Source organism: Colobus angolensis, unplaced genomic scaffold (genome assembly GCF_000951035.1).
Source record: "Colobus angolensis palliatus isolate OR3802 unplaced genomic scaffold, Cang.pa_1.0 Scaffold65, whole genome shotgun sequence".
In the NCBI taxonomy this organism is placed as follows: Eukaryota; Metazoa; Chordata; class Mammalia; order Primates; family Cercopithecidae; genus Colobus; species Colobus angolensis.
The window spans coordinates 2,109,416-2,126,328 of NW_012120154.1; the positions used below are offsets into that span (position 1 = coordinate 2,109,416).

Here is a 16,913-nt window from a genome sequence, read left to right on the forward strand (position 1 = left end):
GCAGTGCACACCCCAAGCTGTGGCCACCAGCAGTGCCTTCATACATTGCCACTGTCCCGTGCGGGCCCAGTCGGCTCTGGTTGAGAGCCTCTGATGTGGGACATGCTGCAGAGTAAAGAGCCAACACCAACCTTGTGTGATGCTGAGGGCCAGCAGCCTCAGAGCACAGGAGAGAGAGGCTGAGATGCCCCATGGTGGGCTGGAACGGGTGGGCATTCTGGAGCCTGGGAACGACCCAGCTCTGCCACTTGCTGATTGTCTGGGCCTGTTGCTGCTTGTTTAATTTTTTCTAAGCCTTATTGGTCTCATCTGGAGGATGGGGATACAAATACTGCCAGCCTCTTAGGATTGGTAGTTTATACGGTGTTTTTCTCAGCATGTGGCTTGTAGCTGGCATTCATAGATGTTAGTTGTGGTATTATTACCAAATCCGGGGGCTTATGGGAGTTCTGGGCATCTAGTGGCCACATTACTAGAAGCATCTGCAGGGATGGCCTCCCTGCTTAGATTAAAAGGGACTCTAGGAGCTCATTTGCCTAGGGTCGGGGAAGAATACCCAGGTGGCTCTCCTGGTAGAGGAGGTGGAAGAATCATACTGGACAGAGCCTGGAGAAGGGTAGATTCCTTCATGCATTTGACCAGTATTTACTGAGGACCTACTATGTGCCCCTCCCTCCTCCTCAGACCCTATCCTGGGCTCTTTCGCACTCAGCCTTGGAGGGTCTGTTTGTTTCTGTAAAGATGTCATCTCCTATGCGTCACGTGCCTGGGTCTGTTCAGGGGTCCGCCTCCTCTGCTGTGGCTGGCAGCTGCAGCCGGCTCTCCAGTGGGCAGGGAGAGCTTGGCACAAGCACTAAGTGCCATTTGCTACTAGGCCTTTGGGCCCCTCCCCTGGGAGGTGAATTGAATCTTTACCCCACAAACACTTCTTGTTTTTCTTCTGCCAGTGATCCAGGGAGGCCTGGCTGGGCACCCGGCTTTGGCGTTTCCTCTGCCCCTTCTAACACCTCCTGGCTGAATTAGAACTGAATCGAATGTTCTTCAAGCCCCTCGATTCACAGAGGAGAGCCAGGACCATAGGGGCAGTGACCAGCCGAGGTCACACGGCAGTCGGTCCGTAGGCGTGGGATCTGGCTCTCTGGCCTGCCAGTTCTGGGTTTGACAGAACTCTCAGGGGAAGCGGCTCTCGCTGGTGTTCACTGGAGACCAAGCCCTCTGTTCTGTGGGTTGGATACTTTGTCAACATTTGGAGGGCACCAGAGGCGTGGTCTCTGTTCTGAGGTGGAAGGAATGAACTTGCTTGAGGGCGGGAGGAGGCAGAGCCCGGAGGATATGGGGGCTGAAAGTGAGGGACAGCGGCGCCCATACCCTCCTCTGTCTCGCATGTGCAGCCCCTGGCTGCCCGGAAATTGAAGGAAGGACCGTAGTTCTCAGCCAAGCCCTGCAACCTTTTTTTCCTGGAGTTGCCCAGCAGCCCTTAGGCATTGGGCGGGGTTGCAACTCCGTGTTCAAACAAAGACATGGAGACTCAGGGGTTTCAGGGAATGATGTAGCTTTAAAAGTGGTCACCCCCATCCCCTCACCCTAAGTCTTCTAGCTCCTGGATCATGTGGGTGGCCAGAGTTGGTCATGGCTGAACCCCTGGAGGTGTTCCTAGACTTCATGATAAGCTGGAGGAACAGAGTTTTTGCGGAGGGCCCCTTGAGGCTGGCCACCGGGCTGAGACGACCTCTTCTCCTTTCCTGCACTCCTCCTCCGCCATCAGGCAATGAGAAAGCAGCATCCCTTTTGTGAAGGTAGCCTGCACCGAGCCTCTCCAAGCTCCCCGACCTTCGGCTCCAGGAGTGTGGAGTGAACCAAGAAGGGCCGGAAGTCCTCCCTTCTTAATCCAGGGAAACTGAAGCAGAGAGTGGTTTAACCCAAGGTTCTATAGTAGTATGCCAAGCCTACTGGCGCCCTCTCCAGACTGTCTGTCCAGACCTTGCAGCCCGAGTGCCTGTGCCTGCACGTGTGTCTTTGCACGCCTGAAAGTCCGGTCCCAGCCTTTGAACATGCAGTGACATCTTAGGAATTTTCCTTGCTTCTCCCAGTGGCTGGTGGTCTGGATTGTGATTCTCAGTCTCCTATCTGCCCTCGCCTCTTTCTTGGGATCTCTGGCATCAGCCCCTTGAGTCTCCTGGAACTGTGGGGGACGTGGCTGTGACCTTCCTACGGGGCTGCTCTTGTGTCATTGTGGGACCTGCGGTTTCCCTGGAGGAAACCCGGCTCCGAATGAGGCCTGTTGAAGTGCTTATCAAGTTTCGAGTGTGTTTGGCAACAGGCCAAAGGGGCTCTAAAAATAGGGTTTGGTTGGGCACAGGGCACGGGTAAGCTTTCAGGTTTCCCGGCCGTATCTGAGGATTCCCTTTTTGCCTCTTTCGAGTGAGAGACTTCATAGATACCGCTAGGACCTGGGGCCTCCTGAGACCATCACACTCTGCATGCATTTATTAAGCACCTCTTGGACCCAGGAGCCTGGGAGTACAGGCTGTGTCATCCCAAAGGCATAGGTTCGAATGCAGCTTTTGCCAATAATTGAGCCTCTCTTTGAGCCTTTGTTTTCCCCTCTGTACAATGGGGGTTAGATTGGCCATGGGAAATGCTGGCTATCTTCAACTGTCAGATGTGGAGCGAGACTCAGAGAGAAATCAGATTTTGGTGTCTTCCCAGAACTTGTAGTTTGGTGGGGGAGACAGACATAGGCAAGCAGGTCCAACTCAAAGCAAACTGGGGTTCCTGTTGGGGGTTGAGGGTGCAGGGAGTGAGCTTGGTCTCAGAGGCTTCGGCAGGCCCCGATATATTGAAGGAAAGACCCTAGTTCTCAGCCAAGCCCTGTAACCGTTTTTTACAGGCCCCGAGGCCTTTGTGCTCCTGATCATCAGGCCTGGATCCTGCTTGTCCATCTCCCTGTGACCTCAGAGCTTTCTGCAGGAGAAAGCGAGAAAGCATGTGGTAGGGGAGATAGCCATGCTGGAAAGCCCCCACTCCCAGCTCACTCAGCCTTTTGGTGTCTGCCCGGCAGGGGGACCCCATTCCCGAGGAGCTCTATGAGATGCTGAGTGACCACTCGATCCGCTCCTTCGATGATCTCCAGCGCCTGCTGCACGGAGACCCCGGAGGTAAATGGAATCCTCGCCCCGCACTCCGGCCCTCCGAGGAGACTCTAAGGGAGCTGGGAGGGGCAGGACAGGAGGCATCCCTCTTCCCTGACGTCTGGGGAACTGGAGGCCCATGGCAGCCCAGAGAGAGCCCGGCCACACCCATCCAGGGCAGGGCCGAGTCAGCAGGCGGGTTGGTACCTGGGACTTGGGGTGTGGCAGGAGAAGCACCCACGTGTGGCTCCGGCTTGGTGCCGAGGGTGGGGTGCCGGGAGGAGAGAGGGCGGGGAGAAGGTGCCCAGGTCATCTGCCGAGTATGTCTCCAGGTGTGGGCCCAGCCAGGGAGGATGGCACTGGAGGAGTCATCTCCCCGCCCCTCTGGCTAGAGGCCCGGTCTGTGAGGTCCCCTGGGGACACCTGGCCTCGACCAGCAGGCAGCCCTGCCCGTGCCCCAGAGCTCACTCAGCAAATGGGCACGTGCTCGGTGGCACACACGTGGCAGGGCTGGCGGGCTGGATTGACAATGTATTTATAAACGCTGTCTTCAGAGCAAATTCCATTCTATTCTAACCTCTGGCCTGTTCCCTGGAGCCCTGGTCAGCGGCCCCCCTGCACCCCCAGGTCCCCTTCCCTCTGGGGTTCTGTCTCTTTGTCACTTTGTAATCCTTGCCCAGACGCTATCTACGGGGGAACAGCATTTCCTGCCTTTGTTTCCTCTCCCCGTTGGGCCCCTGGCTCCCTCTCAAAAGCATTCCCAGGCCCTTTCAATCCTGCCTGTGCTGGGGGGCGGTGAGGCAGGCAGGAGGGGGACCCAGCTGGGCCCACCTATTGTTCGCCAGGGCCCCCACCCGACGTCTCCCACAACCCCCACCCTATGCCCGACTGGCCGCCCCTGGCCACACACAATGGGGCAACTTCCAAATTTAGCCTTTCTACCATTTATTTCCAAGCTTTTATGCCCCCACCCTCAGACGGCCCCTCCACACCCCTGGTGGGGGTCGGGATCTTGGAGATGAGGCTTTCAATAGCAGGCCTGTTTCAAGGCAACCATGTGGCTATTTTTTCCTAATCAACTTAACCTTTCCACAAAGCGCATCTTTTCCCCATCTCCTCCCCACCAGGGACATTCCAGAGATGGCAGGGAGAAAGGAAAGGAGCCAGAGGGACAGATAGGCTCGTTGACGTAGGGGCTGTCAGGCTGGACGGAAGCGGACTAGTCATCAGACTCCCTGCAGTACCCGGGACGGACAGGCGGCAGGCGCCTTTGTCTTGGATGGGGCCAGTGGGTCGGGGCCAGAGCTGGAGCCATGGGGTGCTGTGTGGAGGTGGCAGGAGCGTGTTGCCAATGCCTGTTAGTTTATTTGTGGCTCGTCACCCATGAAGTAGACAGAAGAGTCTGTCCACGCTTTAACATCCAGCTCAGAGGCCTCCCTCGGCCCTCACTTCCCAGCAGCCAACCTCTGGCCATGGGCTCTGGAAAGGACCGATGTCTCTAAGGAGTGCTGATGGGACTGAGATGGTGCCCAGCCTGGAAAAGGGAGCTGTCATTTGTTACCAGAAGAATCAACAGACGGCTGGGGGCAGAGGTGGGGCAATAGGTTAGAGACGGGGAGGGAGACAGATGCAGATACGGGTGAGGGGCCCGGAGCTAGAGAGACCAGGCCCTAGAAGGGTGTGTGGCAGGGACTCCCCACCACCAGCAGGCCCAACTCCCATCCCTCTTCTCCTCTTCTCTATCTTCAGCTCCCACCCCCGTCCCTCTCCCTCCCTCCCTTGCTCCCGCCTGCCCAGCACCGCCATTGTCCAGGGCTCCAGAGGGGCTGTGTTCAGGGCATGCGGTCCCCCTGGGGCTTCTGGGAATTTCTCCATTCAGCACTTCCTATGGGAACGCTGGGTGGAGGGGCACTGGAAACTGGCCTTCAGTGCCCCAGGTCCTAGCCCCGCCCTGGAGGCCGAGGAGGGTTCACTTACAGTAGCAAAGGGGAAGGGTTATTTTTAACTCCACTGACATGGGTTCTGGCCAAAAATGTGGCTAAAGAGCCAGGGATGCAATCAGGGTCCTGGGCCTGCGGCTGTCCTGGGGGCTGCTTGGAGGGTCCGTGCTCAGGGCCAGGACCCGTGCATCTATGGGGGCTGGAAGGAGGGACTGTTCTCTGGAGTGGGGGGAGGCAAACCTCCTGCCTGCCCAGAGACCCCGGCGGAGGGAGCTCCTGACCGAGGTGGGACCGCCTTGTGTCTGACTGCGCCTTCTCCTGCAGAGGAAGATGGGGCCGAGTTGGACCTGAACATGACCCGCTCCCACTCTGGAGGCGAGCTGGAGAGCCTGGCTCGTGGAAGAAGGAGCTTGGGTAAGACTGAGGCACGCAACAAGGGTCCTTCAAATTAGGATGGGGGCCAGGGAAAGAGAATGGGGGCGGGCAGCCAGTCGGAGGGCTCTGAGGGTCCTCTTACAACTGCCTTTCCCCCTACATTCAGGACTGAGTGAACTGAGAGAGTAAAACCATCCTTAAATGCCTATGTTGAGTCATCACACCCCTTCGCCCCCACACTATCTGTTTTCTAAATATAGTGCTGCAAAGCTCATTCGTTCCTTATTTCAATCCTGGAGGTAGATATTATTAACCCCATTTCACAGAATTGGAAACTGGGGCCCAGAGAGGGTAAAAAAGTAGGCGAGGTCACACCGCTAGGAAGCAGTAGGGCTGAGATCCCAACCTGCTGCCGTCACTTGAGCCTAGCGTGGTCCCTGATGGGCTATGGGACTCACCTGTGGCGAAGGGCAGCGGCCTAGGCTGGTAGAACTTGAGCAAAGCCTGGAACTGCCTCCTGCTCCCTTGCAGAGATCTAAAGGAGACTGTAGATCATTAGGTCACAGAGAAACCCTCCCAGGTGAGGCAAATATCCGCTCAAACCCCTTCTCCTCTTTGACACCTGGAGTCCCCAAAACACTGCAGTTAGAGGCTGGGGGAACCTATGGATAAGAGTCAGGTGGCCTGGGCCGGGCACGTTGCCTTACGCCTGTAATCCCAGCACTTTGGGAGGCCAAGGCGAGCGGATCACGAGTTCAAGAGATCGAGACCATCCTGAACAACATGGTGAAACCCCATCTCTACTAAAAATACAAAAATTAGCTGGGCGTGGTGGCGTGTGCCTGTAGTCCCTGCTACTTGGGAGGCTGAAGCAGGAGAATTGCTTGAACCCGGGAGATGGAGGTTGCAGTGAGCCAAGACTGTGCCACTGCACTCCAGCCTGGCGACAGAGCAAGACTCTGTCTCACAAAAAAAAAAAAAAGAAAAAAGTCAGGTGGCCTGAGTTCTACCCCCAATCTATGAATGTGGGCGGGATATTCAGCTCTCAGAGCCACCTGTCCTCTGTATGTGGATAGCGGCGGGTAGCCTCAGTGCTTGCTGTAGGCCAGGCTTACTCACTTTACACCTTAGATCCACATGGGAGGGAGGCGCTGTTCTTATCCCACTTCATAGAGGAGGAAGCTGAGGCTTTGAAAGCAGTGGTGATAAAAGAATCCATGACACCGTAAGACAGCAGTGCACGCGTGGTTTCAAGATAATATGGTACCCGCATAACGACCACAAGCCCATAAATGTGTAAAATCATAAAGAAGAATAAAATAATTACGTGCCAGCAGAGGGAAGCGGACATTTACTAAGCATTTACAACATGCCCCACACTCTGAATTTTCTCACTTGAAACCTACAGTGGTTCTTGGGTGTAGATCTCATTGTCCCATTTTGCAGATGGGGAAACAGAGGCTTAGAGCGGCTCAGCCACCTGCCCAAGTCCCATGGCTAATAACAGCCAGGACTTGAAACCTGAACCCTGGGGTTGAAAGACATGAGAAAGAACAGTCCCAGGGGCACTGGCTGAGCTCCCCTGCCAGGCGGGGGGACTCTGGGCAGGCCCACGCTCCTGACCCAGGTTCCCTCTCCTCCCAGATTCCCTGACCGTTGCTGAGCCAGCCATGATCGCCGAGTGCAAGACTCGCACCGAGGTGTTCGAGATCTCCCGGCGCCTCATAGACCGCACCAATGCCAACTTCCTGGTGTGGCCACCCTGCGTGGAGGTGCAGCGCTGCTCCGGCTGCTGCAACAACCGCAACGTGCAGTGCCGCCCCACCCAGGTGCAGCTGCGGCCCGTCCAGGTGCGTAGGCTCTGCAGGCCCCCGAGGCTGGTCCCGGTGGTGGGTGGAGGCTACCCTTCTGGGGCTTATACCTGACCAGGCTGCCTTGACTGGGCAGAGTGGTGTGTCGAAGGACGTTCCTGATTTGTCCCTGGGCTCTGTCTACAGGGGCCCACTCTTGGGAAGCTCTTCCTGGGCAGGTGGACTAAGGCCGACCATGAATCCTCTAAGGTGGCCCAGGCCGCTGTAGCCAAAAGCCATATTCAGACACCCCAGGCTGGGCGAGGTGTGGAGCCAACTTGAAATAGGGATGTCACCTCCTTTACAAGGACAAAATCGCAAAACGTCCCTCGAAGAGACGTATCCGCAAATATTTGTCTGACATTCAGAGTGTTCTGGGCAGCTGCTCAGGCTCCCCCAAAGCTCTCCCTATTCAGGGCTCTCTTGAGAAAGGCTCGGTGGGTGCCCCTGCATCTTTGACACCTGCTTGTCTCTCTTTGACAAGCTGTGTCTTTAATAAGGAGGGTGCAGAGAGGCCCACCAGGTGATAGACACTGCAGAGCTGGGACAGGTCCCCCTACAACAGTGGAATGCTGACCCTGGCTTTCTTCGGAGGGGTGGGGGATACATACACTGGACTCAGAGAAAATTCTAGAGTAGAGACTATCTCAGGGAGCACCCTGGTCTCACCCTGGTGAGGGCAGAATCAGAGAAGCCGCGGCTTCTGCTTCTTGTGGAAAGATTACTGCACGCTCCAGGCCAGCCTCGCCCGCAGGCTGGGCACTGCACACTTCCCTAGCTCAGCACCGGCCCTTGCCTGATGCTCTGCCTGCTTAGCTGCACCTCCTTCTCCTGCCACCAGCCCATGGCCTCTCCTCCTGCCCACCTTCCCTCCCTGGCTTGGGCCCTGCGCCTGAGACTACGAATGTCACTCCACCCCACTGCCCACTCTCGTGGTATCTCCTGTCCTCAATGCTTCCAGCTCTATGGATGGACACCTGACATCTGACCTCCCCGTTCGCACCTCCCTCCTAGATGAAGCCTCCCCCCACTTCCTTCCAGACAACCATCTCCCGCCTCTGGCGCAGCCCTGACCTTGGCTGGCGCTCTGCTCCGGGAGTGAGTAGACTGCAGGCCCTAGCTCAACCCAGAAATGCCTTTCTGGCTCTCCCTCTCTGGGGGCACTGAGGGGGGCCCCAGGTCAGGAGGGCTTGTTTTGATGGAAAAGCTACGAGAAGGGCAGAGGTCAAGGTCCTGCTATTGTTTGGGCCAAAGCGTTTGCCCCACAGCCTGCTCTCCGGGCTTTCGAGGAAAGATTGCTGCAGGGGGACACTGGGGTGGGAAGCGCAGGCTGTTCCCAGGCTCCTGGCTGTGTGGCCTCTACAGAGGCATTTTGTGGCTCTGTCCTCCAGGTGAGAAAGATCGAGATTGTGCGGAAGAAGCCAATCTTTAAGAAGGCCACGGTGACGCTGGAGGACCACCTGGCATGCAAGTGTGAGACAGTGGCGGCTGCACGGCCTGTGACCCGAAGCCCGGGAGGTTCCCAGGAGCAGCGAGGTAACCACCTTTCCAGGTTCAGCCCTCAGCCCCCTTCCCCTGCAGCAGCTGGGAGCAGGGGCCGGTCTTAAAAATGGAGATGGAATCAGGCCCGCCCCCGGTTAAATTCATGGGAGGCTTTCTGTCCATCTTGCTGAGAACAAGCCAGATTCCTCCCCGGCCTGAGAGCCCTACATGAGGATTAGCCCCTGGCTGGCCCTCTGGTCTCTGCCAACCAGTACCCTTCACCTGTGCCACCCCCGCCGGGCAGGCCTCTTTCAGTAACCAAATGAGTTTCTGCTATGGCTGAAGGACACTTCTCCCAGCTCTCCACAAGCCTAGCTCCTTCTCTTCATTAGAGTCTCAGCTCAGAAGTCACCTCCTCCCAGAAGTCTGCCCTGACCACCCCATCCAGAGTAGCCCCATTTCCAGTCTTGCTACCACAGCCCCCTGCTTTGTTGGATGTGGGGATGGGATAGTGGAAGGAATCTGGGCCTGGATGAGAGAAAGCTCCATGCCCATCAACTTCAGATACTGGGCAGCTTGTCCTGGGGATGAGAAATAAAGCTAATTTCTCATACCCTTGAGCAGGGGAGCCAGGACCAGTGGGGAGAAGCCACTGGAGAGAGATTTTAGCTCCATATGCAGAACAGCTAGCTGGTGATCAGTCAGAGGTACGAGATGGCGTTGGCAGCATTGTGAGGCAGTGAAGCCCCATCTCTACAAAAAATGCAAAAACTAGCCAGGCATAGTGGCACACGCCTGTAGTCCCACCTACTTAGGAGGCTGAGGTGGGAGGATCGCTTGAGGCTGGGATGTTGGGGCTACAGTGAGCCGTGATGGCACCACTGTACTCCAGCCTGGGCAACAGAGCAAGACCCTGCCTTTAAAAAAAAATGATTAATATGATTAGATGAGCATTAAAAAAATCATGTGAGTGATAGTTCTTTTTCAGTAACTTTCTATTGTTAGGGACAGGACAATCTTTTCATTCTCATTTCTTATTAACAAGACCCTGAAGACAGAGCTGTTTCTTGACCTCTGGGTCTTATTCCCAGAGCTGAGCTGAGTCGCTGGATGCCCTGGAAAGGCTGATCATATGATAGCTTCAAACTGACGTGTTATAAATTATTGAGTTAACGTGGAGGATGATTTCTCTATTAAGGGAAAATTTTATATATATATATATATATATATATACACACATATTTTTTTTTTGAGACAGTCTCACCCAGTTGCCCAGGCTGAAGTACAGTGGTGCAATCTTGGCTCACTGCAACCTCTACCTCCTGGGTTCAAGCAGTTCTCCTGCCTTAGCCTCCCGAGTAGCTGGAATTACAGGCACCTGCCACTACACCCAGCTAATTTTTGTATTTTTAGTAGAAACGGGATTTTGCCATGTTGGCCAGGCTGGTCTGGAACTCCTGACCTCAAGTGATCCACCTGCCTCGGCCTTCCAAAGTGCTGGGATTACAGGCGTGAGCCACCACGCCCAGCCTCTTTCTTTCTTTTTTAAGACACAGGATCTCTCTCCATCACCTAGGCTGCAGTGCAATGGCATGATCATAGCTCACTGCAGCCTTGAACTCCTTCCTGGGCTCAAGCAAGCCTCCCTCCTCAGCCTCCCAAGTAGCTGGGATTACAGGCACGTGCTACCACGTCCAGCTAATATTTTAAATTTTTGTAGAGATGGGGTCTTGATTTGTTGCTCAGCCTGGTCTCTAACTCCTGGGTTCAAGTGATCCTCCCACCTCAGCCTCCCAAGGTGCTGGGATTACAGGCATTGAGCCACCATGCCTGGCCTTCTTTATGTTTAGAATGAGTTACTTCATGTGTTTGTTTCACATAATTTTCTAAACCAGTTTCTTGGGAGGCGTATTATACCAGTGAAACGTAGATGACGTCAAGTCCCATCATTTTAGTTCCGGTATTTTGGTTGAGTATGATGGTGTTTCTGTCACCTGTCCATGGGCCTGGCTAAGGCTTGGTGGCTCTCTGTGATACTGTGGTCAGTGTCAGACCTCCTGGGCTCAGATCTGCGTGCTGTCACTCGAGCTGTGTGGTGACCTTGTGCTTGCCTGGCCTTGGTATAGCCCAGTGTCCTGCTGATGGCCCAGGCTCTGGGGAAGAAACTCCCTGGGCCCTTCAGTGGCCCTCCTGGTGTCTTCTGTCTGAGGGGATCTGAAGCCCATCCAAGTCCCTGAACTGCTAGAAAATCTGCTCATTGGCAGAGATGGGATAGCTGCCTCGTGGGACCTGGTGTCTGTAAGGTGGGAGGTCAGGTGTCAGATCCCGGCAGGCTGGGAGAGCTCAAAAGGCTCCCAGGAAAAGGCTGGCCTTGAGCTCAGCAGACACAGCTGTCCCTGCCAAGACAGCCACCTGGGAACCCAGGAGGGAGATAAGTGTGTAAGAGCTCCCCTTGACTGAAGCTCACAGACATTGTCGTTTGTGCTGAGTGGTTGGAGGTATACACTCTAGAGGCAGATCCCTGAGTTCAAATCCCAGTCTCTCTGCTTCAGTTTCCTCATCTGTAAAGTGTGGGTAACAGCACCTGCCGGTAACAGCACCTGCCGTAAAGGGAAATGAGCATAGAGCAGCACCAGGTGCATGGTAAACACTAGCTGGGGAGTTTCTGGCCATTTCCATGTATTGTCTCCTAACGCTAGGAGGCCAGGGCTGCTGTCTTCTCTGCTTTAAAGATGTGGAAATCGGCAGGGCACGGTGGCTTACGCTTGTGATCCCAGCACTCTGGGAGGCGAAGGCAGGTGGATTACTTGAGGTCAGGAGTTCAAGACCAGCCTGGCCGACATGGTGAAACCCCATCTCTACTAAAAATACAAAAATTAACTGGGTATCATGGCGCATGCCTGTAATCCCAGCTACTCGGGAGGCTGAGGCAGGAGAATTACTTGAACCTGGGAGGTGGAGGTTGCAGTGAGCTGAGATTGCGCCACTGCACTTCAACCTGGGCAACAGAGTGAGACTCCGTCTTAAAAACAAATAAATAAAGATGTGGAAATCAGGCACAGGGTGTTTAAGTGACTTGCTCCAATGTCCACAATACGTGGGAAAGCTCAGATTTGAGCCCTGGTGAGTCAGATCCGCAGCCTGAGTTGTGGTCCATCCATCCCACTCCACTGCTTCTCAGAGTGGCAAGGGGCAGGTAGGTGACAGGCACAACTGACCTGAAGGCCCAGCTTCATGGTGGGAGTGTGATTCTGGCCCAGAGCCCAGTGACCTCCCTACCACGTGACTGGATGAGGCTGAGAGGTTGGGAGGAAACCTCAATAGTAGGTCAAGCTAAGGAAAATAAGAAAAAAAGTGAGTTGTAGCAGCTGCCATGTGCTGACCACTTCATACTCGGAGCTTTTTATTTTCCCTCCCAGGTCTGGGGGTTGACTGGGCTCAGCTGGGCAGTTCTGTTGGCCCGTCTACTGGTTGCAGTCAGCTGGCGGCCTGGGCTGTGGTCATCTGGAGGCTCAGCAGGGACAGCTGGGCCTATTTTCCTCTCCCTGTAGTCCAGGGCCTCTGGCTCTGTGGGGAGATCCAGTCCCTACCTGGCCTCTCCATGTGGCCTTTCCAGCAGGGTAGCCAGACCTGTTATGTGGCGGCCCAGGGCCCCCCAAAGCATGAAGGCGAGAGCTGCCGGGCCTTCTTAAGGCCTCTGCCTGGAACTGGCACGGCACCACTTCTGCCTCTTGTTGGTTAAATAGCTCCAACTCCAGGCGAGATTCAAGGGGAGGGAAACAAACTCTTCTGGTCAGTGGACTGTGACAAAGAACTTGAAGCCATATTTAATCTACCCGGCTCTGTGTCCGGCACTGTGCAAAGAGCTTTGCCAGCGTACTGTCATGTATTCCTCCCACCAGTCCTATGAGGTGGGCAGTCTTATTACGCCCATTCCACAGATGGAGGCACCGAGGCTCAGAGAGGTTCAGTCATTGTTACCAAGGAAAATACAGCTGGTGAGCCGTGGAGTTGGGATCCAAACCCAGGACCCTGGCCCAGATTCCCCTCTTGTCCCTTTCCTGAGCCCAGAAGACCTCAGGAGGTCCGTGGCAGGCCTTGGTCAGCGGGGAGAGACCGCCCCAGTGGTCCACATGCTCACGAGCTCTTTCTTTCGCTTGTGCAGCCAAAACACCCCAAACCCGGGTGACCATTCGGACGGTGCGAGTCCGCCGGCCCCCCAAGGGCAAGCACCGGAAATTCAAGCACACGCATGACAAGACGGCACTGAAGGAGACCCTCGGAGCCTAGGGGCATCGGCAGGAGAGTGTGGGCAGGTGAGGGCCGGGCGGGGAAACGGAGGCCTAGAACCCTGTGTTTCCTTCTCCGTGGCCTGTGGATGGGGTCAGGGGAAAGGATTTTTCCATCCAAAATCTAGCCTCTGAGCCTTGGTCCTCTCTGCTCAGTTATCAGCTGGGGCAGGGTGGGTGGTGGGCTTTGGAGACCCCAGCCCAGCTGTGTCCCAGCACGCCCTAAGAGAATGGGAGGTCTAAATCTCAATCTTCCCAGCCCCTCAACGCCCCAGCCCTGAGCACTGCTGGAAATCAGGGGTGGCTAGTTGTCCCCAGCTCCCTGCCCCTGGCATGGGGGACATATGAACATGGGATGGACCCTCTAGGTTGTCTCTGACCCCCCATCTCTCTGCTTGGCCTGCAGGGTTATTTAATATGGTATTTGCTGTATTGCCCCCATGGGGTCCTTGGAGTGATAATATTGTTTCCCTCGTCCGTCTGTCTCGATGCCTGATTCGGACGGCCAATGGTGCTTTCCCCCACCCCTCCACGTGTCCGTCCACCCTTCCATCAGCGGGTCTCTTCCCAGTGGCCTCCGGCGTCTTGCCCAGCAGCTCAAGAAGAAAAAGAAGGACTGAACTCCATCGCTGTCTTCTTCCCCTGACTCCAAGAACTTGGGATAAGAGTGTGAGAGAGACTGATGGAGTCACTGTTTGGGGGAAACGGGCTCCTTCCCCTGCACCTGGCCTGGGCCACACCCAAGCACTGTGGACTGGCCCGAGGAGCCCTGCACATGGCCCTGAGGACCTCTCAGCGTAGCCTGCCTGGTCCCTGGACCCCTGGCCAGCTCTGAGGGGAGACACCTCCAGGGAGGCCAGGCTACCTCGGACTCCGTGGCTAAGACCACAGACGGGCACACAGACTGGAGAAAACCCCTCCCACAGTGCCCAAACACCAGTCACCTCGTCTCCCTGGTGCCTCTGTACGCAGTGGCTTCTTTTCGTTTTCGTTTTGAAGACGTGGACTCCTCTAGGTGGGTGTGGCCACACACCAAGTGGCTGGGTGCCCTCTCAGGTGGGTTAGAGACGGAGTTTGTGGTTGAGGTGGCTGTAGATGGTGACCTGGGCATCCCCTGCCTCCTGCCACCTACTCCTCCCTGCACTCCACTCTGATTCACCTCTTCCTCTGGTTCCTTTCATCTCTCTACCTCCACCTTACATCTTCCTCTTGTCCTGGCCCTACAGTCTGTTCCACCAAGGGGCTCTTGAACCCCTAATTAAGGCCCCAGATGATCCCAGTCACTCCTCTCTAGGGCAGAAGACTAGAGGCCAGGGCAGCAAGGGACCTGCTCATCATTTTCCACCCCAGCTAAGACTGCCATGTAAGGTTGTGCAGGGTATGCACTGCACAAAGACATTGTATGCAGGGAGCACTGTTCACATCATAGATAAAGCTGATTTGTGTATTTATTATGACAATTTCTGGCAGATGTAGGTAAAGAGGAAAAGGATCCTTTTCCTAATTCACACAAAGACTCCTTGTGGACTGGCCGTGCCCCTGATGCAGCCTGTGGCTTGGAGTGGCCAAATAGGAGGGAGACTGTGGTAGGGGCAGGGAGGCAACACTGCTGTCCACATGACCTCCATTTCCCAGAGTCCTCTGCTCCAGCAACTGCCCTTCCAGGTGGGTGTGGGACACCCGGGAGAAGGTCTCCAAGGGAGGGTGCAGCCCTCTTGCCCGCACCCCTCCCTGCTTGCACACTTCCCCATCTTCGATCCTTCTAAGCTCCGCCTCTGGTGGCTCCTCCTAGGAAACCAGCTTGTTGTGGGCTGGGAATGGGGGAGAGAAGGGAAAAGATCCCCAAGACCCCCTAGGGGTGGGGTCTGAGCTCCCACCTCCCTTCCCACCTACTGCACTTTCCCCCTTCCCATCTTCCAAAATCTGCTTCCTTCAGTTTGTAAAGTCGGTGATTATATTTTTGGGGGCTTTCCTTTTATTTTTTAAATGTAAAATTTATTTATATTCCGTATTTAAAGTTGTAAAAAAAAAAACCACAAAACAAAACCAAATGAATCCGCCGGAGGTCTGTCTGTTGGCATCGTGTGTGACAATTAACCTTTCTGCCTTGGCAGGATGTGCCGACAGCTTGCGGCGTGTTCCTCTCACTCTGGGAGCTTCAGGCGCGATCGCACACACTGGTGCGCGCGCGCGCACACACACGTACATGCTCATACATGCGTGCACATACCCGCAGGCCCGCGGCTTCGGGGAGGCCTCAGTCTAGTGGGAGGGAAGAGACACACAGGCCACTCTGTCGGTCTTGGTCCTGATGCAGTCCTGACATGTGGACTTGTGTCTGTCTCTGGCAGTGACGAGAGATGGGTTTCTGCAGCCTGAGGGTTTCCATAGAGGAAGTGGATCCTCAGCATCGTGGGGTGGGCTGGCTGTGGGGAGGGAACAGCCACTGTGGGGAACACTGGAGGAAGTCCCAGAGGGGATGTGGGATTTAGAAGGAAACAGTGGAAAGCCGGGTCTGGGGTCGGGTCTCAGCTTGGCCCTTAGCCAGCTGTGTGGCCTTGGGCAAGTCACAGACTCACTCCGGCCAGAGAGGATGAGGAAAGGTGCGTGGGCTCCAAGCTCCTGTGTTCTGTGCTTTCTCTTGCTTATGAAGACTTGGGTACCAGCTCATAAAAAAGAGGCTAAATGTAGTCTAGGTCCCACCTGCAGCATGGACTGGGGCTGAGAGGGACCCAGAAACTAAAGATCTGGGTGCTTATAAGGGCAGTCTAAAACTAAAACCATTTTGCCCCCCGAGGTAGTGAGCGCCGTGTCACTGGAAGTGTGTAAGCGAAAACTGGGGAACAATGTGGCTGAGGTTAGACTGAATAACATTTGGGCTCCCAGCAATTGATTGATCAATGGACTGATTCATTCCTTCACTCACTCACTTTCTTGAACCTCTGACATGTGCCTGTTACGGCCAGGAGCTTTTATAGTCATTTGATTTGAATTCATCCTGGGGTTCCTAGCCCAGCCCTTGAGGAAGTAGAGTCCACCCATGGTGGTAGTGGGCCGTGCAGATCTGAGGGATCTGTTTACCTGGCAGCTCCTACCCCTGCCTGCCCAATCCTGACTGGGGCCCTCCCTTCTCCCCTAAATCCCCAGTGTTCTCAGTTTCCGGGGCATAAGAGAAGGATCTGGCTGGGAGGAGGAAGAGACAGCTTCACCAGGAGACGGACATCAGAGGTCAGCTGGAGAGCCCAGCGCGTGCAGCATCCTGGCAGCTACCAACAGCTGGTCTGTGCCATGGATTGCTGCGGGCACTTCCCAGGCAGAGCTGTCTGAATCTTTCCCCATTTCCTGGGTGCCATCCCATGCAGCAGCCCAGCAGAGTCTGTGGGTCTTCCAGGGGCCTGGTGGGCCTTCTCAAGGTCTTAAAGTTGCCAGGCTAAAATGGCGTTCTTCCAGAAATCCCTTTGCTGGAGACAAAGCATTCTTTTCTTCATGCCTTTCCACTGCACTGTTGGCTGTAATACTGATGTGATGTCTGGTGCTCAAGCAGCCATCTTGAGCCATGAGCTGAAAGCCAAATGCTGAGGATTGTGGGGCAAGATGAAAGGCAGCGTCCCCAACGCCTGGGCTGCCTCATTCAGGAGCTTTCACGGAAGAAAGAAAGAAACTTCTTTCTGTTTGAGCTACTCTGGTTTTCTGTTCCTTGCAACTGAACCTAATCCTAATAGATAGCCCTGTTTACTTTGGGAGAGAGAGGACATGGCTGCTGGTTTGGTCCTTTTCTCTCCTACCCTCCTTAGGCGCTCAGTTTCACCTTGTGAACTCTTAGGAACTCTCCTCTGTTCAGTCAGA

The 16,913-nt window shown here is 55.2% G+C and overlaps 1 protein-coding gene across 1 annotated transcript; it reads left to right on the forward strand.

Moving 5' to 3' along the window:
• Window positions 1-3,023: 3,023 nt before the first annotated feature.
• Window positions 3,024-15,122, forward strand: PDGFB (platelet-derived growth factor beta polypeptide). Its single transcript, XM_011964201.1, has 6 exons — window positions 3,024-3,158; window positions 5,396-5,485; window positions 7,091-7,296; window positions 8,688-8,832; window positions 12,944-13,094; window positions 13,474-15,122. The coding sequence occupies exons 1-5, from the start codon at window positions 3,092-3,094 to the stop codon at window positions 13,066-13,068; spliced, it is 633 nt and encodes a 210-aa protein (XP_011819591.1). The 5' UTR covers window positions 3,024-3,091; the 3' UTR covers window positions 13,069-13,094; window positions 13,474-15,122.
• Window positions 15,123-16,913: the final 1,791 nt, after the last annotated feature.

Excerpts from the sequence above, each read along its gene's own strand:
- PDGFB (XM_011964201.1), top strand. The coding sequence starts at position 3,092 with ATGCTGAGTGACCACTCGATCCGCTCCTTCGATGATCTCCAGCGCCTG. Across the intron at positions 7,297-8,687 it reads TGCAGCTGCGGCCCGTCCAG|GTGAGAAAGATCGAGATTGT; the intron begins GTGCGTAGGCTC and ends TCTGTCCTCCAG. Across the intron at positions 8,833-12,943 it reads AGGTTCCCAGGAGCAGCGAG|CCAAAACACCCCAAACCCGG; the intron begins GTAACCACCTTT and ends TCGCTTGTGCAG.